The sequence below is a fragment of the Lactuca saligna genome, chromosome 4 (assembly GCF_052625555.1).
Source record: "Lactuca saligna cultivar CGN05327 chromosome 4, ASM5262555v1, whole genome shotgun sequence".
Taxonomy (NCBI): Eukaryota; Viridiplantae; Streptophyta; class Magnoliopsida; order Asterales; family Asteraceae; genus Lactuca; species Lactuca saligna.
In genome coordinates, this window is record NC_136420.1 from 42,859,971 (window position 1) to 42,886,338 (window position 26,368).

A 26,368-nucleotide genomic window follows, 5' to 3' on the forward strand; every position below is an offset into this window, starting at 1 on the left:
CTTGGCCTTTTCCTTTCAAGATTGACTTTCCGACTGAGAGCATCAGCAACAACATTAGCCTTACCGGGGTGGTAAAGTATCTCGCAGTCGTAGTCCTTGAGTAATTCCAGCCAGCGTCGTTGCCTCATATTCAATTCCTTCTGATTAAAGAGATATTGGAGACTCTTATGATCAGTGAAAAGTTTGCACTTAGTGCCATAGAGGTAATGCCTCCATATCTTCAGAGCGAAAACTACCGCTGCCAACTCCAAATCATGAGTCGGGTAGTTCTTTTCATGCTCTTTCAGTTGTCGAGACGCATATGCTATCACCTTTTCTCTTTGGGTTAAAACACAACCCAATCCAACCCCAGACGCATCGCTATAAACAGCGAAGTCTTCAACTCCATCGGGTAGAGAAAGTATCGGTGCCTCGCATAGTTTCTTCTTTAGCTTCTCGAATACTTCTTTATGCTTCTCACTCCAAGCATAAGCAGCTCCTTTGTGGGTCAAAGCTGTCAATGGAGTAGCAATCGAAGAAAAGCCTTGGATAAACCTTCGGTAATATCCGGCTAATCCTAAAAAGCTTCGAATCTCCGTGGGACTTTTCGGTTGTTCCCACTTCATTACAGCTTCAATCTTTGCTGGATCAACCATTATCCCTTCCTGGTTGACCACGTGACCCAAGAATTGGACTTCACGAATCCAAAAATCACATTTGGAGAACTTAGCATATAGCTTCTCCTTCTTCAAAACTTCTAACACTTCTCGCAAGTGTCTGCCATGCTCCTCCTGGCTTTTTGAGTAAATCATAATGTCGTCGATGAACACTATCACGGATTTATCAAGGAACGGATTACAAACCCTATTCATTAAATCTATGAATGCTGCCGGAGCATTGGTTAGTCCAAACGACATAACCAAGAACTCGTAGTGTCCATATCTAGTTCTGAACGCAGTCTTCTCTATATCCTGATCTCTTACTTTCAGCTGATGATATCCTGACCTAAGATCGATCTTCGAGAAATAGCTCGAACCTTGCAATTGATCAAATAGGTCATCAATCCTTGGCAACGGATATCTATTCTTTATCGTTGCCTTGTTCAGCTCTCTGTAATCAATGCACATTCTCATACTTCCATCTTTCTTCTTCACGAATAACACCGGAGCTCCCCAGGGCGATGAACTAGGTCTAATGAAACCTTTGTCCAACAACTCTTGAAGTTGCATCATCAGCTCCTTCATCTCCGTTGGTGCTAATCGATAAGGTGCTTTTGCTATTGGCGTGGTTCCTGGTAACAAGTCAATACGGAATTCCACTTGTCGATCAGGTGGTAATCCAGGAAGATCTTTGGGAAATACTTCCGGATAATCACACACCACAGGAATACTCTGCATCACCTTCTTCTCCTTCTTAGCATCAATCACGAATGCTAAATATGATGTACATCCCTTGGTCAAACACTTTCTGGCTTTCATTAGGGAAATGATTCCAGAATTCACTCGGCGTTTGTCCCCATACACCATAAATGATTCCTTCCTAGGCGGGTTTACTTTAACAATCTTCTTCTTGCATAAAATTTCAGCATCATTGGCGCTGAGCCAATCCATTCCCAACACGATGTCGAAACCGTTAAGTTCGATAGGCAATAATTCCTCGCAGAACTTATTCCCATTCAAGTCAATTAAGATGTTTTTCATACGATGGCTAACAGGTACAAACTTGCCACTAGCAACTTCGACCAATAAAGCATTATCTAGTCTATTAATAGGCAAAGCTAGTTTTCTACCAAATTCATGCGATATAAAGGAGTAGTTGGCTCCAGAATCAAATAAAATTTGGGCAGGCAAATTGTTAACGAGAAAGGTACCTGAAGCGACATCAGCTTCATCCTTAGCAGCTTCCAGTGTCATCTGGAATGCTCTCGCCTTCGGCTTTGGTGGAATGTTGGGCTTAGCTGCCTCCTTCTTCTTCGGACAGTCTTTCAAAATATGCCCCTCTTCATTACAACCAAAACACATCCTTTTGTTGTTCGGACATTCATTGGCAAAATGTCCAACCTTTCCACACTTGTAGCAAGTTACATCCTCGCTACATTTCCCAAAATGCTTTTTCTTACACTTTTCGCACCACTTCGCTTCCCCTCCTTTACCCCCACCAAACCTTTTCGAATCAGATTTCGAAAATTTGCTTTTCTTGCCGGAACCAGATGTTCCCTCAAACTTCCTCTTCTCACCAACCTCAACCTTGTTGGTGGTTCTCCCCTTTATCATGTTCTCAACAGACTTGGCAGCCCAGATAGCTGCCTCTAAAGTATGTGCCTGACGTACCGGCACCTCATACTCCCATGGGAGTCCCTTCGCATACCGGTCCACCTTCGTCAGCTCGTCTGGAACGATACGCAAGGCAAACTCCATCTTATCGGTGAAGTTATTGGTGTATTCATCAACTGACATACTGCCCTTAGTCAATGTCAGGAACTTGTTCTCCAACTCCAACAGATTTTGAGCCGAGCAGAACTTGCGCTTAAACTGCACCAAGAACTCTGCCCATGACAATTGCAGTGGCTCATTAGGGCTCAAAGTCTTCCCTAGAGTGTTCCACCAACGAACGGCTCCACCTCGGAATTGACGCACAGCATAGATAGTTTGCAACTTACCTCTGCAGCCACACGTCATGAAGGCCAATTCCATTTCTGAGATCCAATCCATAACTCCAATCGGATCCTCCTTTCCATTGAAGGTCGATGGTTTGCAAGTCAAAAAGTCTTTGTACTTGCATCCCATTCCATCATTCCTTCCATCGCGGTTATCTTGCCTAACTATCGGTGGGTTGGCTTGACCAACTGATCCACTGAAGTTTCCACCTTCCGAGTGCCCTTCATTTAATTCAGGCTCTTCCACACGAATCGACAGTTCTTCACGATTTTGTTGAAGCAACCGTCTAGTTTCCTCCATCTGACGATCCAACATCGTCTGAATCATCAATTGCACACCAGCCATGGTTATTGGCTCAGGTGCTGCTGCTACAACAGGTCTTTGTTCAATCACTGGTGGTTGATTCCTATTTTCATCAGCATTTCCAACTCCACTTCTTGTTCTCACCATTTTTGATCTACACACCGAATAAGGTGAAATTAGATCCTTATTCACGATAGATATTCAAATCATCCTTATCACTCCGAAACGTTTACATGCTAGTTCTAATATCGTAGACGTACGCTTAGAATCCTACACACATAAGGTTTCTAGATCCGGTCGGCAACAGACCATAGATCCGAACAAATAATATCATATATGGCAACATATAACATTTAGCACATAAAGCATTTTAGGCAACTTTCTTAAAATAAACTAGTGCTTGTGTCTTAAATCATAACAGACACATCTCAAAATTCCACTTAGCATTCTAAGTTTAAGTCTAGAAATCCTACAAATTCCTAGTTCGCTTAAACTAATGCTCTGATACCAACTGTGACATCCCCAAAATCTCGGCCCGAAAAGACCGATTTCATTTATGCTTTTTAAAATAATTTTCAGAGTAAATCCTTTTAATTTTAAAAGAGATGCGGAATTTGTTCCCAAAAACAAAACATGATAAAATAGATATTTATCAAAACATTTCATAAAGAAATATAATTTCATTTCATAATCAAAAGTCGGGATGTCATGTTCCGATACAGATCATAAAGCATAAACGATAGCATTACAAGTCTTTCAACAAATATATACATATACAGACTTGTAAACAAAACAACTTGATGTTCACCCATCTTAAGCTCTTGCGCCACTTCCTGTAAAATAAATCAACTGAGTGGGTCAGGCTTGGGAGCCTGGTGAGCATATAGGGTTTTCAACCCACAATAAATAATTAAATTAATTATTATCAACCAACAATAACCCAGTTACCCATTCCCGTTATTCTCACTTTATGTCCCTAAAATAACTAACACAAGGGACCTAGTCTAAGAATATTTCATCGGGGCGACTACACATGCTTCGGGGGTTCCTCAGCAATATAAGTCAAATAAGGCAACCATGGGGGGGATGGAATACAGCGAATGAACACCCAAGTTCATTAACACCTACAGGTTATGAGCCTGCTAGCGTTCCACTGGACTATCTAGAAAAGTTCGTGGTCGTCATCTAAATTCCGCTAGATGACTGGATCAAAACAACATCGAGGCCTCTCATCTGTTTATTACACACCAACTATCTACCCATATTCTACCCAACATATTAGTAGATAAAATATACATTTTTATACGTAGTTTCAAAACCTGTATAGCATGCTCAATCAAAACATTTTTCACATAACAGATGAGGCACACACACATAACACGTATTGAAATAGAGAAATAATCAGATCTATAATATAGAAGAGAGTGAGTATACATTCACATATATAACAACCAAATATATACACATAGCACGTATTTTATATAAAATACTTCATAATATTGTGTTGGAATGAAAGTAACTACACACTCACTTGATCAGAAGATGATCGGGCAGCACTACGACTTGCAGAAGAGGTGTTTCTCCGTAGATCTGGAAGATCTTCACAAAACCGGGCTCCTCGCGGGCAGCGTTTCGGCTCGGGAATAACGCTCTTTGGGATTCTCGGGGCTTCGGATCTTGCTTCGGGGCTCGAGAATACTACCGGGGCTTCGGGGTATAAACGGCACGCAAAACGAGGCAAAACTTAGAGAGAAAGAAGAGTTTGAACAAGAGAAAATGGCTGAATTCGAGTTCTATTTATAGGCTGCTGGGTCTAGGATTACGCGGGGCGTACTCAAATTACGCGGGGCGTACTCGGGTTACGCGGGGCGTACTTTGACGTCACTGCGTGCGTCGACTGGTGGCACTCGAGTATTGGTCAGACAAGTTGCAACCGACTGAGTACGCGGGGCGTACTCAAATTACGCGGGGCGTAATTGACTTGTCAAACTTCTAAATTGCGTAACTTTCGCATACGAGCTCCATTTTCGACGTTCTTTATATCCACGCGAAGGTCAGACCGTACTCTACAACTTTCATTTAGACTCCGTCAGCTAATTTTCACTTTTATTTTTATTATTTATTTTTAGAAGGCCGGGACAGAAAAACTTCGTTATAAATTCATAACTTCTTCGTCTGACGTCCGTTCTCGCCTAACTTTTCATTGATTCGCTACTAACAACAAGATCTTCGATTCTCATTTAGATTGTTTCAGCTAAAAACCGCTCGATCTCAAATCGAGTATTCGGGCTGCATACTGCCACGTCGAAACTTCAGAAAATCATAACTTCCTCATACGAAGTCAGATTTGGGCGTTCCTTTTATGCACGCTCTCGGTTTAACGAAATCTACGACTTTCGTTTAGATCGCTAAGGCTAAATATCGTTCTATCTTAAATTCATATTTTACGTCACTCGGCGTCGTGCCGGTTCTGTCTCGAAACTTCGACAGGTCATAACTTTTTCGTTATAACTCGGATTTTGGCATTCCTTATATCTCCGAAATCCTTGTTTCGACCACTACAACTTTATGCAAAGATATCGGGCGTATCTCACACTTTAATTTTGACGCTTATTTCATTCTTAATTCATTAAATTATAAAAATCAAGAAGATAAACACATAAATCACATAATTCACATAATTCACAAATAATACATTCTTATTATTTCAAGTTGAGTTACAAAGGTTAACCTAGACTATTACATTGCTAAAAATGGCAAGCCCAGAAACACGGGCGTTACAATTCTCTCCACCTTAGAATGATTCCGTCCCCGGAATCACACATCAACAAACAAATGCGGATAGCGACTCCTCATGTCACTCTCCATCTCCCAGGTGAGATTTGGCCCATTCGTGTGTTTCCATCGGACAAGCACTAACTCCACCATCTTACGTCGCAATTTCTTAGTCTTTCGGTCAACAATTGCCTCTGGTTCTTCAATCAACCTTTTGTTCTCATCGATTCTCAACTCCGAAAGTGGAATCATGTCGGGAACTTCCCCCGTGAACTTTCGTAAATAACACACATGGAAAGTGTTATTAATTCCATTCAGTTCTTCTGGTAGTTCGAGCTTGTAAGCTTGGTTCCCAATCCTCTGAAGAACTTTAAACGGTCCAATAAACCTTGGACTCAACTTTCCCCTTTTACCAAATCTTATAAGTCCCTTCCACGGCGAGACTTTAAGCAAAACCGAATCCCCAACTTCAAAAGTCATCGGTCTTCGCTTTTTGTCAGCATAACTCTTTTGACGATCTTGAGCTGCTAACATTCTTTCCCTAATTATTTTCAACTTTTCAGCAGTCTGATGAACCATCTCCGGTCCCATAAACTGCTTTTCCCCAGCCTCAAGCCAACAAGACGGCGTACGACACTTTTGTCCATACAAAGCTTGGTAAGGTGCCATCTTAATGCTCGAGTGAAAACTATTGTTATAGGAAAATTCTACCAACGGTAAATGTTCATCCCAATTACCTAGGAATTCCAAGGTACATGCTCTCAGCATATGTTCAAGTGTTTGTATCGTTCGTTCGCTCTGACCATCGGTCTGCGGATGGTAAGCTGTACTTAAACACAACTTGGTACCCAATTCTCCTTGTAAACTTTTCCAAAATCGCGAGGTGAAACGACTATCACGATCCGACACAATTGTTAACGGAACTCCGTGAAGCCTCACAATTTCCTTTACGTAAGAATTCGCAAGCTTTTCCATAGACCATTTCTCCTTGGCTGCTATGAAATGCGCACTCTTAGTGAATCGATCAACGACCACCCAAATCATGTCGTGACCATTCTTTGTTCTGGGCAGTTTAGTGACAAAATCCATGGCAATGTCTTCCCACTTACCCATAGGCACAAGTAAAGGTTCTAAACTCCCGTACGGTTTCTGATGTTGTGTCTTGACTCTCGCACAAGTCACACACTCGGCCACATACTTTGCAACATCAAGCTTCATCATCGGCCACCAGTAGTAGGGTTTCAGGTCCCTATACATTTTAGTGCTACCGGGATGAATCGAATACATGGTCTTGTGAGCTTCTTCCATCAGAAGATATCTAATTCCTCCTGACTTAGGTACCCAAATACGATCTTGGAATACCTTCAGTCCATGACCGTTTGTACCAAACACCAACGTTTTACCCAAACGTTCCTCCTTTCGGTCATTTTTCTCAGAAGCTTCCTCTTGAGCTTTCTTTATACTTTCCACAATGGTCGAGACAACTTCAATTCTCAACGCTCTTGGCCTTTTCCTTTCAAGATTGACTTTCCGACTGAGAGCATCAGCAACAACATTAGCCTTACCGGGGTGGTAAAGTATCTCGCAGTCGTAGTCCTTGAGTAATTCCAGCCAGCGTCGTTGCCTCATATTCAATTCCTTCTGATTAAAGAGATATTGGAGACTCTTATGATCAGTGAAAAGTTTGCACTTAGTGCCATAGAGGTAATGCCTCCATATCTTCAGAGCGAAAACTACCGCTGCCAACTCCAAATCATGAGTCGGGTAGTTCTTTTCATGCTCTTTCAGTTGTCGAGACGCATATGCTATCACCTTTTCTCTTTGGGTTAAAACACAACCCAATCCAACCCCAGACGCATCGCTATAAACAGCGAAGTCTTCAACTCCATCGGGTAGAGAAAGTATCGGTGCCTCGCATAGTTTCTTCTTTAGCTTCTCGAATACTTCTTTATGCTTCTCACTCCAAGCATAAGCAGCTCCTTTGTGGGTCAAAGCTGTCAATGGAGTAGCAATCGAAGAAAAGCCTTGGATAAACCTTCGGTAATATCCGGCTAATCCTAAAAAGCTTCGAATCTCCGTGGGACTTTTCGGTTGTTCCCACTTCATTACAGCTTCAATCTTTGCTGGATCAACCATTATCCCTTCCTGGTTGACCACGTGACCCAAGAATTGGACTTCACGAATCCAAAAATCACATTTGGAGAACTTAGCATATAGCTTCTCCTTCTTCAAAACTTCTAACACTTCTCGCAAGTGTCTGCCATGCTCCTCCTGGCTTTTTGAGTAAATCATAATGTCGTCGATGAACACTATCACGGATTTATCAAGGAACGGATTACAAACCCTATTCATTAAATCTATGAATGCTGCCGGAGCATTGGTTAGTCCAAACGACATAACCAAGAACTCGTAGTGTCCATATCTAGTTCTGAACGCAGTCTTCTCTATATCCTGATCTCTTACTTTCAGCTGATGATATCCTGACCTAAGATCGATCTTCGAGAAATAGCTCGAACCTTGCAATTGATCAAATAGGTCATCAATCCTTGGCAACGGATATCTATTCTTTATCGTTGCCTTGTTCAGCTCTCTGTAATCAATGCACATTCTCATACTTCCATCTTTCTTCTTCACGAATAACACCGGAGCTCCCCAGGGCGATGACAGGTCATAACTTTTTCGTTATAACTCGGCGTCGTGCCGGTTCTGTCTCGAAACTTCGACAGGTCATAACTTTTTCGTTATAACTCGGATTTTGGCATTCCTTATATCTCCGAAATCCTTGTTTCGACCACTACAACTTTATGCAAAGATATCGGGCGTATCTCACACTTTAATTTTGACGCTTATTTCATTCTTAATTCATTAAATTATAAAAATCAAGAAGATAAACACATAAATCACATAATTCACATAATTCATAAATAATACATTCTTATTATTTCAAGTTGAGTTACAAAGGTTAACCTAGACTATTACATTGCTAAAAATGGCAAGCCCAGAAACACGGGCGTTACAAAAGACAATTATTACATTTATCATATAAACAATAGACAAAAGATATAATAAAAAGCAAAAACTCATAAAAATAATCAAAAAAAATAAAATGTTGTGAAGTTAATGAAAGTGAGACATGATAAAAAATATATTTATTTATTAGTATGGATATATAGATTATGTAGTATTTTGAATATATATATATATATATATATATATATATATATATATATATATATATATATATATATATAGAGAGAGAGAGAGAGAGAGAGAGAGAGAGAGAGAGAGAGAGAATGTTTATATGGAAAACAAAAAAATCCTAAAAAAATCCTTAAAATCATAAAAATGCATAAAAAAATACTTAGTCATCATAAATCTTTTTTTTTAATTTATATACCAAAAAATCGCAAGTTTTTTTTAGAAATTCGCTGAAAAAAATTGATTTTTTTTTTTCAAAAAAAATTTCAGCGAAAATTCAAAATATAAAATCAAAAAAAAAAAGATTTATGATGTCTACGTATTTTTTTAATGAATTTTTATGATTTTTAAGGTTTTTTAGGTTTTTTGTTTTCCATAGAACCTAAACACACACACACACACACACACACACACACACACATATATATATATATATATATATATATATATATATATATATATATATATGCGACATCGACCTCCGGCTTCTCTTCTGGACTTCTGCTGCAGTGGAGATCAGAATATCACATATCAAAGTCGTTGGAACTTCCCCATGGATTGTACCCCGGGAGCAGGATCCCACGATCAAGTTATATCGGTTGGCAGAGGTGAGATGGTTATCCTTAGCTGGAGAGAATCATCTTGGTGTTGGGGATAGTGTATGGTGGTTGTATGAGGAGAGTGGCGACTGAGCCAAGGGTCTAGGGTGGCGGGTAAGCCACCGGAGGAAGTCCCTCTCCATAGAGGATGCACTATTCACTTTATAGGTGGCAAGTAGGTCAAGGGGAACATGTCAAGCCTTGGCCAACCCAATTCAGGCCCAACTAGCAAGGAGTTGGGCAAGGTCGCCCGGAAGCATCAAGTGAGGCTAGCGGCCACGCACCAGAAAAGGATGGTAATGGAGCGCCAAGTCAGGCTGACAGGAGAGTGTTGGGCAAGGTTGGCAAGGGAGCGCCAGGAAAAGCTAGCATGAGAGTGTCGGAATAGGCTAGAAAGGGAGCGTCAAGCAAGGTTGGCGTGCCAGAGTTGTCTGGACCATGCTAATGGGCCTAATATCATCAAGCCCACCCAATCTGATGTTATTGGTATGAGACCAATGACATTGGACTGGACTTAATCATATAAACTGAACGTCTTCAAGTCCCCTAGTCTGGTGCGACTGGATTGCCGACAATCAGATCGGACTAGACAAAGTACCAATGCATCAAAGAATAAAAGAAACGACCGAACCTTGCCCACGACATCCATGGGGTTGCACGATGAGGCAATCATGGGTTTATGCAACATGATATGGCTTAACAGTCTTTCCTTGTTAGGAATATGATCCACTCGGTGAGATGTACCATACCTGTTGCTATGATCATGTAGAGCAAGGCTACTGATAATGTTATGCAGAGCAGGGCTGATATGCGACAATGGTGTCGATAAGATGTCGGGCCAAGGTAGCTAAAAAGAGTAACCTTACGCATACAACCTCTGGGACCGTTAGTTGTTGTGCCGAGCTCTGAAGTCTGTATGTAGAAACACACGCTCTGAGTGTCACTTGCGCCCCAGTGAGGTGGACAATACCTGCATTCAACACTGGGTGGGGAGTTATATTTCTATGCCCGTTGAATTGGAACTTTGAGTGAATGGTCAGCAGTGCAGATTTTGCAAGTCCCCGGTAATTGCGTTATAGATCAAACTTGGCTCCGCGAGTTTGCCGTCGATGAGCTCTGAGTGTCGCGACGTTGGAGCGACTGTCTGAAAAGACAGCACAATTAGATTTGATAGTTAGTATATGTTCTTGATATAGTAAATTGATTAAGATTGTGATAATTTCGAAATGATTCGTGAGTAGTGGTAGTAGTAGTAGTACACTACTATTCTCTCTCCTTTTTTTGAAAACGCTGAGCTAGTTGGACCGCATCTTCTAGAATCAGATTTAACTTGACTGAATTGGAGCAGACAAGCATTAAGTTGTTGGCTTTCCTTGTAAAAGTAGCCCATATTTTAAGTTGCTGATATAATAAAATGCCAAATTGCTAAAAGCCCAAAATATGTTAGAGTACATTAAGAAATGATCAACCCAAGTTCATATCTTTTTTTTTCTTTTTGTGTGATGCATAGTGGACTACGGGCACCAAGAGATACCATATGTGTGGGCCCATCATCTCTAGTTGTTACTTATTGTCATGATTGCTTAACTGTTTCTCACTTTCAAAGAGGCAAAAAGGAATGGATCGCATCTTGTTGCACTCATATCAAATGCAAACGTTGAAAGGTCCTGGTGGTTCGTTATCGACGGAGAATGGTGGAGAGTAGATCGGAGCATCGACCCCGCTAGTGGCGCTAGTCTAGGGTGGCAGTTGAAGGAGATCGGTGGTAACAGGTGGTCCAATGATGGCTTTTTGAACATGTTCGGCGACTAGACGCAGTCGATTGCAGGTGGTCGGCACTTGGTGGAAGATATTGGAGCATTGATTCCACCATCAATGTTGTCTCGATAGGTGGTCGGCTGAAGTGGCAGGTGATGTTGATGGTTATCGAAGTTGCAGTTTATGGGTATCGAGGAGAGGTTTAATGGTCACAGTAGTAAGGGTGGAGCAGTCAATGATGGCGAAAGGGGTGGTCGACTTGTGATCTTTGGTTCCAGTCGGAAATGATTGAGAAGTAAAGGTCGGCGCTTGGCGCTGGAAGTGGAACAAAGATTGGTGTCGAAGATGTTGTCAATTAATAGAAGACAATGGTGATTGTCGTTGTTGGATCATCGACGATAAAAATGACCATCGATTGGGGATGGTCCAACAATCGTGGTATTCGAAGACATGGAGGTTGGTGGATCGTTGCTGTTGAAGACATGGTTGTGTTCAGAGTGATGGGTTTTGGTCATAAGAACATCCTGTGTGCTCATACAAACCCTAATGCTTGGATCTAGGTTTCTCTATTGTACATGCAAGTTATCCAAGACTACAAACCCTAATTCTAGCATACAAGTAATCATATTAACATAAGATTGGGTTTAAGACATTACCTTGATTGTTATGTAGCAATAACAATCCAATTCATCCTTGTATTGACTTTAGAAAGCTTAGAGTCACAAATATCACTCCTCTAATGGTTCACAAACACCAAGAGCAAGAGGATGAAGAGGAGAGAGGATGGAGGCTGCTCTAAAACGTGTGAAACCCTAGAAGGATGCTTAGCCACGTTTTTGGGTCATAAGGGATGTATATATAGTTAGGCTATTAGGGTTATCTAACAAGGAAACCCTAATTTGGATGCTTAAGCCTTAAGCAACCCATAGATTCCTTTTCCTTAAGGCCTTGGACGATTTCCTCATGGGCTTTCCCATAGAATTCGTCCACTCCTTAATATAAGGCAATCCATAGCCCAAACTGCAATTATCTTATAATTACAATTCCAGTCCCTTAAGTTTAATTAATCTATTTTAGTCACAAAACTAATTACCAAATTAATTCTTGACTAATATTAATTAAACAATATGATTTCTCCTTTAATATATTATTCTCATAATATATTAATAAATCATACTTAATCATTTCTTTCCATAATTCATCCTATCAAGTTGCTTTGGTGAAGGCAACCTAAAATGACCATGCACCATCGGGTCAAGTACATACCAAAATAGTTATGGACTTAGACACTAATCCAACACAGAGCTATTGTTGGTTCGCCGGAATTGACTGGCTATAGTTAGGTTTAACTCGTAGGTGGAGTTGATTCGGCCAGAAGAGATGGGGAAATTAACCCCCGATTTGTTGACTAAGGATATGGACCTAGCGGGTCCCGCCATGGAACTCTTGTCTTCTAGATTTTACCATAGGACCCACTTGAGATGTATGAACCCAATACATGACTAATACATGACTAGTGGGGACTGGCTACTTTTTTTTTTTTTTTTCTTGTTGTCGGTTGAAAGCAGACAAATGCATACATCTTGTTGACCAAACACTTCTCGGTTACTTTTTTTTTTCTTTTGGCTGAAGTGAGGCGACATCGACGATTAAGTCGTTAGAACCATCCTATGGACTGTGCCCCGGGAGTAGGATCCGACGATCAAGTTAGATCGGTTGGTAGAGATGAGATGGTTCTAGGATGACGACTAAGCCACTAGAGGAAGTCCTTCTCCAGGGAGGAGACACTATTCACTTTATAGGGGATAACTAGGTTACGTCTTGGGCCAACCCAATTCATGCCCAACTAGTAAGGAGTTGGGCAAGGCCACTCGTCGAGCGAGGTTGGTGGGCACATACCAGGCGAGGCTGGTGGGTGCACACCAGGAAAGGCAGGTAAAGGAGCGCCAGGTCGGGCCGACAGGAGAGTGCCGGGGAAGGTTAACAAAGGAGCGCCAGGCAAGGGTGACACGCCAGATTTGTGTGGACCATGCTCTTGGGCCTAATATATATATATATATATATATATATATATATATATATATATATATATATATATAGAGAGAGAGAGAGAGAGAGAGAGAGAGAGAGAGTTAAGCTATTGCAAGAACTTAAAGGTTTGAGAAAACTTGAGATGTGCATGTATACATTTGAATGTCCTTATATATGCATGAATGCATATTTAGTTTTTTTTTTTTTTAATATTTTTCAAAACAACACAACAATAAAACTCAAATAACAACGTTGAAGAGAATTACAACTTAAAAACATGGAAAAAAAAGAAACCAAAAATATGCATGCACACATATTTAGATGTGCGATATATGCATATGCCTCTCTCTCTCTCTCTCTCTCCCCCCCCCCCCCCCCAACAAAAAAAAATCATCAAATCTTTATTTTGAACATTGATCTCTATTAGATGCTATATTTGATGAATACTTGTTTTAAAAAATGATGTACCATATAAGAGTTATCAAGCTCTTCTTCTTCTTCTTCTTCTTTCTCTCTCTCTCTCTCTCTCTCTCTCTCTCTATATATATATATATATATATATATATATATATATATATATATAAATTCATGGATGTTAGTATGTTCTTAAAACAAAACAAGAGAGAATTTGGTATATACCAAGGTTCTAAAAAACTCATCATGACTAAAAGACTTGTATTTGTCGTCGAGTTTTTACAAAATGTCGCATTAAGTCATATATGTATATAATAATGATTAATAGTAGAATATATATATATATACACACACACACACACACACACACACACAAAGCCTTAAGTCACATTTTACAAGCGACGTGACTCGCTACGATTTGAAAAAACTTAAGGTTTGATGTTGCTGCGAAATCACGTGTTATGTTATTTAGAATTATGGTATATCTTTACTATCTTATAAAACAAATCCCACTATTTCTAAAAATAGATTGAATAAAATAATAATTTATTTTTAAGACGTCCAAATCATTAAGCTAATTGTACAACTAATCACTAATAAAATAATATTAAAATTTAAACAAACTCATATAAATCTTCTCTTCCAAGGTTTTGACTAGATCTTTTTTCATCCAAATAAATACTCAACACCCTATAATTTGGTCATTTCATGAATTTTCTTTATTTTTAATATGAAATGTTTCCTAAAACAAACTAATGATTGAATTAAAATTAATGATTCTCTATCGAAAAGAAATTAATTGTCGAAACAAACTATTTGTCGCCCACCACTTTGCGCGGGCAACGGCTAGTACTCCTTATAAACATCAAAATATAATATTTGTCCAGTTTAATTTTTAAAATTTTATATCTATCATTCATAAAATTTCAAAACACCGTATATGTTATTTTTAAACATTAAAATATCATGAATCTTTCTTAAGCATCAAAATATCAATGTTAATATAAAAAAACATAATAAAAAAAAAACTAAACAATTAAACAATTTGTTATATGAAATGAAAAGGATTGAAAATGAAGCGTTTCTAAAATATAAAAAATGACTATAAATTATTAAAATATTATAAAAAAGATTTGTTCAAATTTTATATTTTAAAAGTTTACGAAGAATAAATATCAATATTATATTGTAAGGTTTAAAACGAAGTTCTCCGAAGAAAAGGAAAACAGCTGAATATAGAAACAAATAAATATAAGCAGGACAAATGATTTTATGGTAGGAGTCTTTAAAGTTTAAACTTTAAACAATGAACAGGGACTGGAGGTGAATGAACCCATAGATAAGGGGTCAGTAGTGTCAATACGAACATTTACAAAGCACGTAGAGGGGAATAAAAGTTTTAAGCGAAGAAAAAGGTACCAAAGTCAAGAACCAGTCAATGTCGATTTATTTCTTTATTTCTTTAGCTTTTTCACCTAAAAATCGCACCCAACTCCAAATTTAAACTCTATTATATTCCTTACTGATATATCTATGCTTATGTTGAATGATCAGTTGAATGTTGAGAAAAGCTACTGTTTAATGGTTTCTACCCACTTCTATTTTTTGTTGTAGAATCAGTTGAAACAGATTCAAATGGAAAAGAAAATCAATTATTCGATTCCGGGATGTCTTTATTCGAATCAGTTTTACTTTTTCATTTGTATCGGTTGTTTAGTTTTCGGTTGTTGTTCATATGAAACTAATGCTGTTCCCTATGACTCCTTTACTATCTCAAGCTTTACTTATGGTAGAACTGTGCTCAGACCTTACGATTGGCGTTATATCAGAGGTAAACTTTATCAATTCATTGAAGAATCTTATGTTAAATCGTTCGATCATTTATACGAGTACTTAAGCTATCTTTCTTCAATTTTATCGTGTAAGGTAAAATTTGGGATTGTTCAAGGGGAAAAAGTTCAATTTTTGGGCGTTTTGCATTTGGATCATCATTTAAATGATGATTTACATATGGGTTGATTAGCTTTGATGAAAATTATAATCTTTGCAATTAATTAAGCTCGTGTTCTTGATTTAATGATAATTTACATGGTGGGTCAAAGTCAAACTTGATATTTTCAAGTTGAAAGATTAGATTGCGTCCATTTTGCCCTTAGATCCGTGCGTATTGACAAGATTAAGATATCTTTATCTACATCGTTAACGAGGAACGAATCATCATTTTGTATTAATTTTAATTGTATAAAACATAGATGGTGAGCTGTTTATGTTTGGGTTGAAATTTTTTCTTGATTGAAAAGATTAGATATTGTCTGATGGTATATAACTATATATAAGGTTATAATATTACGCATTAATTGTCATTGTCAGAGTTATTTGATGCACACTATATAAGTATTCATCCTAATGCAACTAGTTTGTGATAAAAAGGATTGTTTTTTATGTTGATTTGGTCACGACATTTAAGTGATTATAGTCCCCATTATTGGATTTGTTGTCCGATTTACTTTTAAACATGAGAGAAAAACAAAGAATTGAAGAACAAGATTAGTAATTTAGTATTTAAATTAATTTATCCTTGTGTTTGTGATTGCAGTTGATTTACCAACGTGGTTTTCTTCAATGACTCTATCTTTAGAGTCTGATGTAAACCTTGTAAGTAGGAAACTAAATGACATTGTTAAATGATCAAAACAAATAGGACATGAATAATATTAAGATCCATGTGCATCATTAACATGTTTTTTATGAGTTGCAGGATAAAAAAAGCATTATGATAGTAGATAAAAGTAATCTACCAATGATTTGTGCACGTGAAGGAAGTCCTCCTTTGCCTGATTCATATAATACTTCTTTAATTGGTTTAGGTACAACATTAAGCTCTTAATGGCTGTTTCCTTTTTACTAAATACTAAAATATACAGAGAACGACTTAATAAAGGAAGTCAGAGAAAAAAAAAGCTTTCCTCATTGATTCAATTTACATTCTATAAACATTCATTGCTTCAGAGTTGGACCCCATTTTAAATGGATCTTTGGCAATAGAAGGTCTTCAGTTTGCTGAGAAATGTTATCCAATGCAGAAAAAAGTTATGATAAGACTAACACATGAGCAGGTTGACTTTTTTTTTTTTTTTTCACAAATCACATTTGACTTTTTCTATAGTTTTGATGATGAATCTTGCTTTTATATGAACATGATATTGTTATTCAGATTTCTTCTGGAGTATGGTACTTTGGTTTGTTTAATGGCATTGGATCCACAAGGACTCAATCAAAAATGGTAAACAAAATTATCTCCAATACTTGTTGTCATTATTGTTTGACTTTGACCTTCATTTATTTCAATTACAACACTGACATCATACTTTGAAAAATCTACCCGATTATAACAATGAAAATTGCTTTGTATTTTGATGACATTGCTGTAATTGGGTAGATTTTTTACACCATAATGTTGTAAGAGGAAGAAATTAAAGTCGGATGTTATAAACTTATAATAAACAAATCAAATGCATTTAATCCTTGTTTTTAACATTAGAAAGTACCCAATCTTATTTCTTTTCAATTTTCTAACAATTTATCCCAACTGATTTGATAAAATTCTGCATTAATTGATAGTGAAATGAAACATTGTTTTCTAAATTGGTACAAAAAGTGTAACTTGGTTGTATAGATAATAAGTGTTTTACCTGACAAAAGATTACTTTTTACCCTTGTATCTTAAAAAATAGACTATGAATAATTTCCTAAAGAATAATATGTTTTTTGTGTGAAATACAGATAAATCGAGGTTCAGGGTATTCTTTTACTGGAAATGTGAGTGTTGAAGGTTGTGTGAGTCCATCCATTTCAGGGCAATTCTGCAATCAAACGGTTGACCATCTTTCATGTGTTGACCAAAACTCAACACAAGGAATCATCACTTCTTGTAAAAATGATTTTGAGCATTCTTGCATTGATTCAAATGAATCAAAACTCTACTCTTTGGACTTATTGGGAATTTCAGAAGAAATCATGATATCATTGAAAAGTAATAATAGTAGTAGTAGTAGTAATACCACATTGATGTGCTATGCTCGACATGGTGCCATACCATCATCATCTACACATGATTATTCGGGTAATGTCAATAATGCCCCTTTGGTTATACGATCACCTAAAGTTGGTCGATGGTATTTTACTATTCTACCCCTCAACTTCTCAAAGGAAGCCACAAAGTTTTGCTATTCGTTGGAATGGAAATTGCTTCGGTGTCCTATAGATAAGGCTGGATTGAATTGTACATGGGAAAGATACACACTTCAGGTTGTTTAACATCTCCCTTAATCCTAATTATAAATGGGCCAAATGCAAGAAATAGAAGCATACTTTCTTTTATTTGTGTATTATAGAATCCTAATAAAAATCTATTCAATTATAGTAGTGAAAATTGTTTCATATAACATTGATATAAACAGGTAGATTTAGATTTTTAAAAACAATGAAAGTGCATTGCTATTTCTTGCATTTCCTTTACGCTAGGAGAAATGAAGGTGGGACCCACATCTAATTTCTTCAGCCACTTGCTCTTTTTAATTTGATTCTTACAGAAAATGCATGGAATATGCAGACAATTCTTAGGAAGAATCCTTCTGTACCTTTCGAATCATATTATTTACCAGTGAGCGATAAAATCTCTTCGAATTCTGCTAATTTCCTTCTCGAGCCTCTCCTAAGCAACTCATCACAAGGTCAAAGTCAAAGTCAAAGTCAACATATTGCTTGGACTTATTTCCTAGTAGACATCCCTTCAGGGGCAGCTGGAGGAAGTATTCACATTCGATTGAATTCGGATACAAAAATAAATCATGAACTATATGCATCATATGGTGGACTACCATTTGAAGATAAATGGGATTATTTTTATGCGAATTCAAGTAGCAATAGTAATGGTTCCATGTTCTTTAAGTTGTATGATTCGAGTGAGAAGACAATTAGTTTTTATATCGTGTATGTTAGAGGAGGAACATGGAGTTTTGGTATAAAACATTTGACTTCTTCCTCGAAAAGTCAAAGTCAAAGTCAAACTACCATGTCTATTTCGATTGAAAGATGCCCGAGAAGATGCTCATCTCATGGAACATGTCAAAATGTTGTGGAAATGAGTGGTTTGTCTCTATACAGGTATTTAAATATTAGGGTAGATTTCGGTTTTTGAAGAAGATCAACTATCACTTAGATTCTAAATTCTTGCTACATTTTTATTTCAGCTATTGCTCATGTGATCGTGATCATGGAGGCTTTGATTGCAGTGTTGAAATTGTCTCACATCAAGGTAAATTTATTTCCACCTTCTTACTCAAATGGAAAATAACATCTCAGAATTCTTATCTCCCACAATCATGTAGATTAAATCATTTGAAAAGTATATTGGGACAGGATGACACACTTTAAAAAATAAAAGGAAAAAAGAAACTCTCGTATTGTATCATTATTCAACATCAAGGGTAAAATGGTCATTCACTCACGTTAAGACAAATCATTCTGTCCAAATAAAAAGTCAATTACTCAAAGATAAAGAACATTTCTCCACTCTTGTAGGGCATATATGGCAATCAATTTCCCTAATTGCATCAAATGCTGCATTTGTATTTCCGGCTTATTGGGCGCTTCGACAAGGGGTAACATAAATTCTTTCTTGGGAAATCCCCACAACATAAAATTACATATTTGCCCATCATCATATTCTAATTCTTGTAGGCATTTGCCGAGTGGGTGTTATACACATGTAGTGGGATTTCCAGTGGATTATATCATGCATGTGATGTTGGCACTTGGTGTGTTTTATCTTACAAAGTCTTACAGGTAACAACTTATCTTTTCCCATTTCATTAGTTTTAAACATCACCTATAAAGGTCAAAATCGTAATTTTTACTAAAAAAATCTATTTTTTCTTTGTTTATGCAGTTCATGGACTTTTGGCTTTCATTCATGGCTGTGGTAGGAACTTTTGTATATGTAACAGATATTGATGAAGGATCAAAGAGGACAATTCATACAGTTGTTGCCATTGTTACAGCTCTTATGGCTATGAATGGACCAACAAGGTAATCTTGCTTTTATGGGTTGTACCTTGTGCATAAAAAGGTGTAACTTGATAACATGTGTTGTAAATGATTTTGCAGTTCCTCCAACATTGTTCTTGTTATAGCCATTGGAGCAACGGGTCTTCTTGTTGGCCTTTTAATCGAGTTCTTTACACATTATAGACGATTTCCATTTTCAGCAGAACTTTTCCTTAATATGCTTCATAGGTGAGAATGAGATCCTCTGTTGACTTTTCGGGTCAAAGTCAAAACTAGTAGATTTCATTTCACATTCGAAATTGATATCGATTTTGTTACCAAAATATCTTCACGTTTGGTGTAGTTGATCAGATTTTGGTTAAAGCTTAAAGATTTTGTATAAATTTGAAGTTTAAAATGATTAGGTTTGACTTTTCAGGTGGCAAACAGTCAAAGAATGGTGTAGAAATCTGATAAAGACGATTCTTAAACGCTTTCAGTGGTTCTTTGTGATTGCTGGATTTGCTGCATTGACAATGGCTGCCATAAGTTGGAGCTTGGAATCAACCAATAGTTATTGGTTTTGGCATAGGTGAGTTTGTGAAAAGTCCAATCTACCCCTCCAGTGTTTTATTTATTCATTTGATGATTTAATCTGACAAAATTGTGTTGCAGCATGTGGCATGTATCAATATACGTATCTTCTTTCTTCTTTCTATGCTCCAAAGTGAAGGCAATGAATTGTGCAAATGGAGAGCCTGAAAACAGGAACTATGAGTTGACTCGACAAGACTCGCTTTCAGGAAGTCAAGACCTAGGGGAAAATGGGCGAGTTAGGTAGGTATATTAAATATTAATATTAATATTATTATTATTGTTTATTCTTGTTATCTTTTGCTGTGATGGTTTTGTAAGAGGCAAGCTAGAAATTTAGGTGAAAGGGTTGATAGAATACTTGGGTAGAAGGTGTAAATGTAAAGGGGTCTTTTAGTGTATTCTGAACCTTTTAATTTTATTATAAAAACTTTGGTTAAATTCTTCTGTGTGCAAAATGTTTTGAAAGGATTAAATCTTTCATGGGAACTGGATTTTGGAAGCTTTAAAAATATCAAGAGATGGAAATCTGTCTTGATTGAAAATGAAATGGAATTGAAGCTTATTCTAATGTATGTATGTTTTTGTTCGGGTTGTAAATCTGTAAAAAAAAAGGATGTAGCCATGTAAACAATAATTAATCCTTTTTAAAACTTTTTTTAAACAGCGTGCATAGATTATAAGGAGCAATACACATTACACAAATCAAACCAACTAATGAAATTAAAAGATCTATGCTTAATCCAATTATATGAAACTAATTGGATATCATCCCCCAATTTTAAGGGAGAACATCTCTTATTGTTGAACATCAAAGAATTCCATGCCTTCCAGATTAACCAAATCATAGAGTACATGAGGGCAAGTTTGAGTTTTTTCTTCTTCTTACCAAAACCTGAGGCTTCCAACACCGTAAGCAATTCCATTCTATCCCCAGGAATCGAAGCTAAACATCCTACTCTAGGTGATAAACCAACTCCAGATCTGTGTTGAAAAGAAAGTGTGATCCACCTCCTCATCATTCATGAGACAGAATGGACAAGTCACCAACACCTCCATTAACAAGGATTTTGGCCACCCCTTTAAAGCCTCGAACTAAACAATCATTGCCTCTCTTATCGGCCATCAGAAGCCTCAACCTTCCAGCTCCATGAATCAGAGGTCCTTGACAACACCAGACCACAACTGTTGCATTCAAACAATTCAATTCTCCCAATCACTTTTCCCCTTCTAGGTTGTCTCCTCCAACATCCCTAAAAAACAGCCATTGTATCACCTTTTGCTCTACCAACAACCAAATAATTTTTGTGTATGATAACGGGAACACGCATAAAATCTCCAACTCATTTATCCTTCTAAAAGAGAGTGTGGTTTCCAGGTCTCATTTCCTTACAGAAAAGATCTTCCAACGAAATATTTCACTCCTCAAGTTTTTCCCTTTTATTTGAAAAATAGATAACCAAGTCCTCACGATACCACACTTTGCAGAAGGTTTTTCATCAACTCATAAAGTGTCATGTAAAGCTTTAATACAAGAGGCCCGAAAAAAGTTATTTTAAAATTTTAATCTCCACCATTTAACAAGAAGAGCAATGTTTAGAGATCTAAGATTCCCCATTCTCCAAGACCTCCCAACCTTATCCCAAGCAATCCAAAACAAATTATATTATATGTATGAATAAACATACATATACCCACATAAGGCATTTATTAAGCTCCCACATACGACATGTATTAAGCAATAAATTACACAATTTAATAGTGTGAAACATAAGAAACCAACATGCTACATTATTAATAATAGGATTTAGAAATTGCATAAACGAGGAGGCTTCAAATTGAATAAATTCCAATTGAGTTGCTTATTTTATTTTATTATTTTTAGGAACAAAACCACCTCCATATATTCTTGGCAAAAGCACATCCGTAAGAAAACTTTATCAACCATATCCTCTTCCAAACTACAAATGGACACAATTTGGAGTATATCAATGCCTCTCCTTATCATATTCGAAGCCAGTGGAATTCTATAGACCTCCAAAAGTAATAAACCACTTTCGGGGAACCCATTTTATCCATTTAAATCCAGACCCATCGGTTGGAGATGCTTCGAAACCTTAATTCTATGATTTTAGCCTTGTAAATTTATCCTCTATACTCAGGTTTCATTAATATACCAACTTGTACCTTCCAACATACCAATAATTTTTTTTAAAGGCTTTAAAAGAGCAAAATGATTAGGGAAGCCTTACCTAACATCTAATTTTAAAGTGTTCAACTTGGCATGAAACAAATCTACAATCGGGGTCCAATGTTGCACAAGTTGCATATCAATGAAATTAGCGTTGAATTCCATTATGAAGTGCAACCAACAAACCTCTAGAAGAAATGATGTAAGTGATATTAAATTCCAGTTAATTTCTACCGTTTCCTAAAAAATCCGCTGGACCACACGACCTGACCCCACAAGCTTTTATGATAAAGTTACAGTTGCTTTTTCCAAATGTTGAAATGGCAAAGCGAAAATTGGGTATATATTTTTTTAGAAAGGGCAATATATATTAAATAGTAAAAAACCCAGCAAGCGACGACTAAACATTAAACTAAGAAGAATAAAGAAATTAGAATTCAATATAATATACAAGTTTTAATGAAAGATAAACACATGTACAAAACGCCTGGCTCTAAACGCAACCCCCGAAACAAATGTTTTTTTCCATTCGTTGACAATGTAAAACACTAATTCAAAAAAAAAAAAAAAAAAAAAAAAAAAGCACAACTTCATAGCAAGCATCTTTCCAATTATGAGCTTACTTCTATTTGTTCACATCAAATTTTTTTCACCTCTATAAAAAATCAAAATTACACAAATTTGGAGTTTTGAAATCAACCTAACAGTTGTTTGTATTCCTTCCGAATGTTCCACAAAACCTCAGCACATCTCCTCATTGTCGGCCTGTTTCTTCGATGAGCAGCAACACATTGTAAAGCCAGTTCCAGAATCTTGTCAAGAGCCACACCATTTGCATCCGACTTTTCTAATCTCGGATCCAATACCGAAATAGCATCACCATCCGTATACCTCTTCATGGCCTAATAAGGAAAAAGGGTATATTAGTCTTTTCACCAAAAAAAGTAAAAATGCTGAGTGTATACATAATACATACCCATCGTGCTGTGATGCGTTGATCAAGTTCCTGTTTGGGTTCAATTGGCCTCCGACCTGTAACTAGCTCAACCAGCAATATACCGAAGGAATAAACATCACTCTTCTCTGTGAGTTGATATGTTCTGAGGTATTCGGGATCTAAGTAGCCAGCTGTCCCTTTAACCTGAGTCGATACATGTGTCTGACCTGATTCAGCATCCGCTGCTAGCCTTGCAAAACCAAAGTCGGCAACTTTGGCTCGCAGTTTTTCACTCAGAAGTATATTTGAAGACTTTATATCCCTGTGTATTATAGGGTGATCTGCATCCATACCCATATGTACGCTTTATTCAGTTTAAAACGAAAATCTACATGAGTTAATAGTTGGGGAAGAAGAAGAAGAAGAAGAAGAAGAAGAAGAAGAAGAAACCTGTATAAGTGTGGAGGTAGGTTATGGCGTGTGCTACATCTATAGCGATATCTAAACGAGAGTCAAGACTAAGAACATTTCCATTGAAACCTGAAATTAAAGTGTTAGATAGCTGTGTTGCTTAAGCATTGAGAATGGAGGGAGATTTGAGTCTAATTAGCTCACATTCTAAGTGTTCACGAAGCGTCCCATTAGGAACGTATTCCACAACAACGATTCTTTCATCTTCTTGCTCTAAGTACCCATAACACTTCACCAGATTCAAATGCTCTACCTTTGATAGCGCTTGAATTTCACTCTGGAACTCGCCTCCTAGATTCTTATCATACATGCTCTGTACAAAATGAACACCAAAAATCTGAGTAAACCAGAGATAATGAACTGAGGTTGTGTGATTTGAAAATTTAGGGAATGAATGATGAGGAGTTAACCTTTTTGGCACGTTTAACGGCAACGAGGGTTCCATCTGGGAGTTGACCTTTATATACAGTACCGAATCCGCCTTGTCCAACTTTTAGAGTCGGGGAGAAGTTCTTTGTTGCCTTATGGATGTCCGCCATACTGAACTTTACACTTCCGGGCTCTTTCGAGTGTGGTGAATCATTCCGAACTGTATTGTAGATACTACGATGTCGCTTCTTTCCTTCGGTTGAATCTGAAGCCCCCGAAATATCTATTAATTCAATCAAGGTACAGTTTATGTTAGAAATCAAACAATTTGCATAGCAAATAAGTTTGCTAGGTTTTTGACTTTTGTAAGCAAATGCAGGATTTCCATGGTTGTACCCTTGCATTTTTCAAGGGAAATTTCACAGAGTCATCCATTCAATCTCTTTACTTTCAGCGATAATGTTTCGATTTAAGAAATTGTCATGAGCGATGATGAAGGACTAAACCGCGTTGTACAGCTTTTATAACAGGAAGTACAAGGGATTATAACATAACGACTGGTCAGATCTCGTCATTTCGATGCTCGAAAAATGATTTACCTAAATTATCCATTTATGCCCGTGCTTCGTGTTCAACTTAAGACGTAGAGAGAAAGATTAATCAAAAATATTACGATGATTGATCACCTGAGGCTGAACTGAACGCGTCCGAACCACCAAACGCAGAGGAGCTATGTCTGCTATGATGAGGCGTCTCCTCCTCCGGTGGTGTAAAACACGCTACAAAAACTCCGGCGACGGATCTCGCTGCAGTTCTAACTCGGCTCCGGCTCGATGAGGATGTGGATGAGCTGGTAGAATAGGAGCTTGGGGACGGGGAAGGAGGATATTTAACACGCATGTCGGAGCTGTCTTTCCGGCTACCGTACATGGTGAGAAAGAGAAAGAGAAAGAGAGCTATGGCGGGGAGGATAATTAACACGTTCGAAGACTTTGATTTTTATGTAAAGGTGGGTGCGACTAACGTGCGCCTGGGTAAACGCTTACGTAAAGGATCCAGCTGGAGATACGCCCCCTCTCATTTATTGCATACCAACGACTTCCATATACAGTTTATCGACACATATCTTACTTATTGATTGTCATTTTGTTGGATTAAAATGTAATGAAAAGTTGTAAACCAATTCCACAGTATATTTGCATTAAATAAAAAACAGTTATTATTTTTGAAAGTGACATAATCTAAGAAAAAAGATAATTATAACATAAGAGTTTCAAAGAATATCTTTCCTTTTAACATTTTGCTATTTTTTTTGGAAACAACTTTCAATTTAAAAAAAAAAAAAAATTATAAAAAAAAAAAAAAAAAAAAAAAACTAACAACAAGCTAGGAAATTACAAAGTATTTAAAGGTTTTGGAGCCAAAAGACCGAAGAAAACAAAAGTTTATGTTGTCTACTACTCAACCAAAGAAAAGACAATTCTTGTATATTATCCACTATCATGTTCTTCCTAATCAACCAAAGAAAAGACAATTATTGTATACTATCCATTATCATGTTCTTCCTAATGTTTTTAGAGTCGTGAACCATATCATTCCGAAATTTCCAAATGACCCAAAGGCCTGTAAAGACTATCCCTTCCACCACCTTTCGTTTCTTGCTGTTTATTTTCAACTCATTTACCATCTCTAAAAGATCACTTGGGTCACAAAAATTACCCACTTTAATATCAAGCAATCTAAAAATCAGACTCCCACATTTTTTTAGCCACTTCTGCACTTCACACCGACTAAAAAGACGCACCATAATTTCTCTTCCCACTCACAAATAGGGCATCACACATTAGAAATCATCACCCATCTCTTTTCCAATTCCACCGTAGTTGGAAGTTGCCCCAACAACAACCTCCAAACAAAAATATTTACCTTCCTCGGCATCAAGTTACACCATCGAGTCTCTAAACTATTAACCGAAAGAACCCTATCATCTATCCATTTCCTAGTGCTCGCAATAGAAAAAACATCATTGAAATCTATGCTCCAT

At 37.3% G+C, this 26,368-nt stretch overlaps 2 protein-coding genes across 2 annotated transcripts; one reads left to right on the plus strand and one right to left on the minus strand.

The window, feature by feature from the left end:
- The first annotated feature begins 15,164 nt into the window (after positions 1–15,164).
- Positions 15,165–20,797, plus strand: LOC145041696 (transmembrane protein-like protein). Its single transcript, XM_078989847.1, has 14 exons — positions 15,165–15,545; positions 16,311–16,369; positions 16,473–16,581; positions 16,724–16,830; positions 16,929–16,997; positions 17,498–18,022; positions 18,327–18,880; positions 18,967–19,031; positions 19,298–19,377; positions 19,457–19,561; positions 19,665–19,804; positions 19,883–20,011; positions 20,202–20,354; positions 20,438–20,797. Exons 1-14 carry the CDS (start codon positions 15,350–15,352, stop codon positions 20,601–20,603), a joined length of 2,457 nt encoding a protein of 818 aa, XP_078845973.1. The 5' UTR covers positions 15,165–15,349; the 3' UTR covers positions 20,604–20,797.
- Positions 20,798–22,969: 2,172 nt separating this feature from the next.
- On the minus strand, positions 22,970–25,315 carry CRCK2 (calmodulin-binding receptor-like cytoplasmic kinase 2). Its single transcript, XM_078989848.1, has 6 exons — positions 25,011–25,315; positions 24,366–24,607; positions 24,100–24,268; positions 23,935–24,024; positions 23,524–23,825; positions 22,970–23,449 (listed from the first exon to the last, which is right to left on the minus strand). The coding sequence occupies exons 1-6, from the start codon at positions 25,252–25,254 to the stop codon at positions 23,243–23,245; spliced, it is 1,254 nt and encodes a 417-aa protein (XP_078845974.1). The 5' UTR covers positions 25,255–25,315; the 3' UTR covers positions 22,970–23,242.
- Positions 25,316–26,368: the final 1,053 nt, after the last annotated feature.

Coding starts and splice junctions, on each gene's coding strand:
- LOC145041696 (XM_078989847.1), top strand. CDS start 15,350: ATGGAAAAGAAAATCAATTATTCGATTCCGGGATGTCTTTATTCGAAT. Junction 16,831..16,928: donor TAAGACTAACACATGAGCAG/GTTGACTTTTTT, acceptor ATTGTTATTCAG/ATTTCTTCTGGAGTATGGTA. Junction 19,805..19,882: donor GCTATGAATGGACCAACAAG/GTAATCTTGCTT, acceptor ATGATTTTGCAG/TTCCTCCAACATTGTTCTTG.
- CRCK2 (XM_078989848.1), bottom strand. CDS start 25,254: ATGTACGGTAGCCGGAAAGACAGCTCCGACATGCGTGTTAAATATCCT. Junction 24,025..24,099: donor GCTTCGTGAACACTTAGAAT/GTGAGCTAATTA, acceptor CTTTAATTTCAG/GTTTCAATGGAAATGTTCTT. Junction 23,450..23,523: donor AACGCATCACAGCACGATGG/GTATGTATTATG, acceptor TTTCCTTATTAG/GCCATGAAGAGGTATACGGA.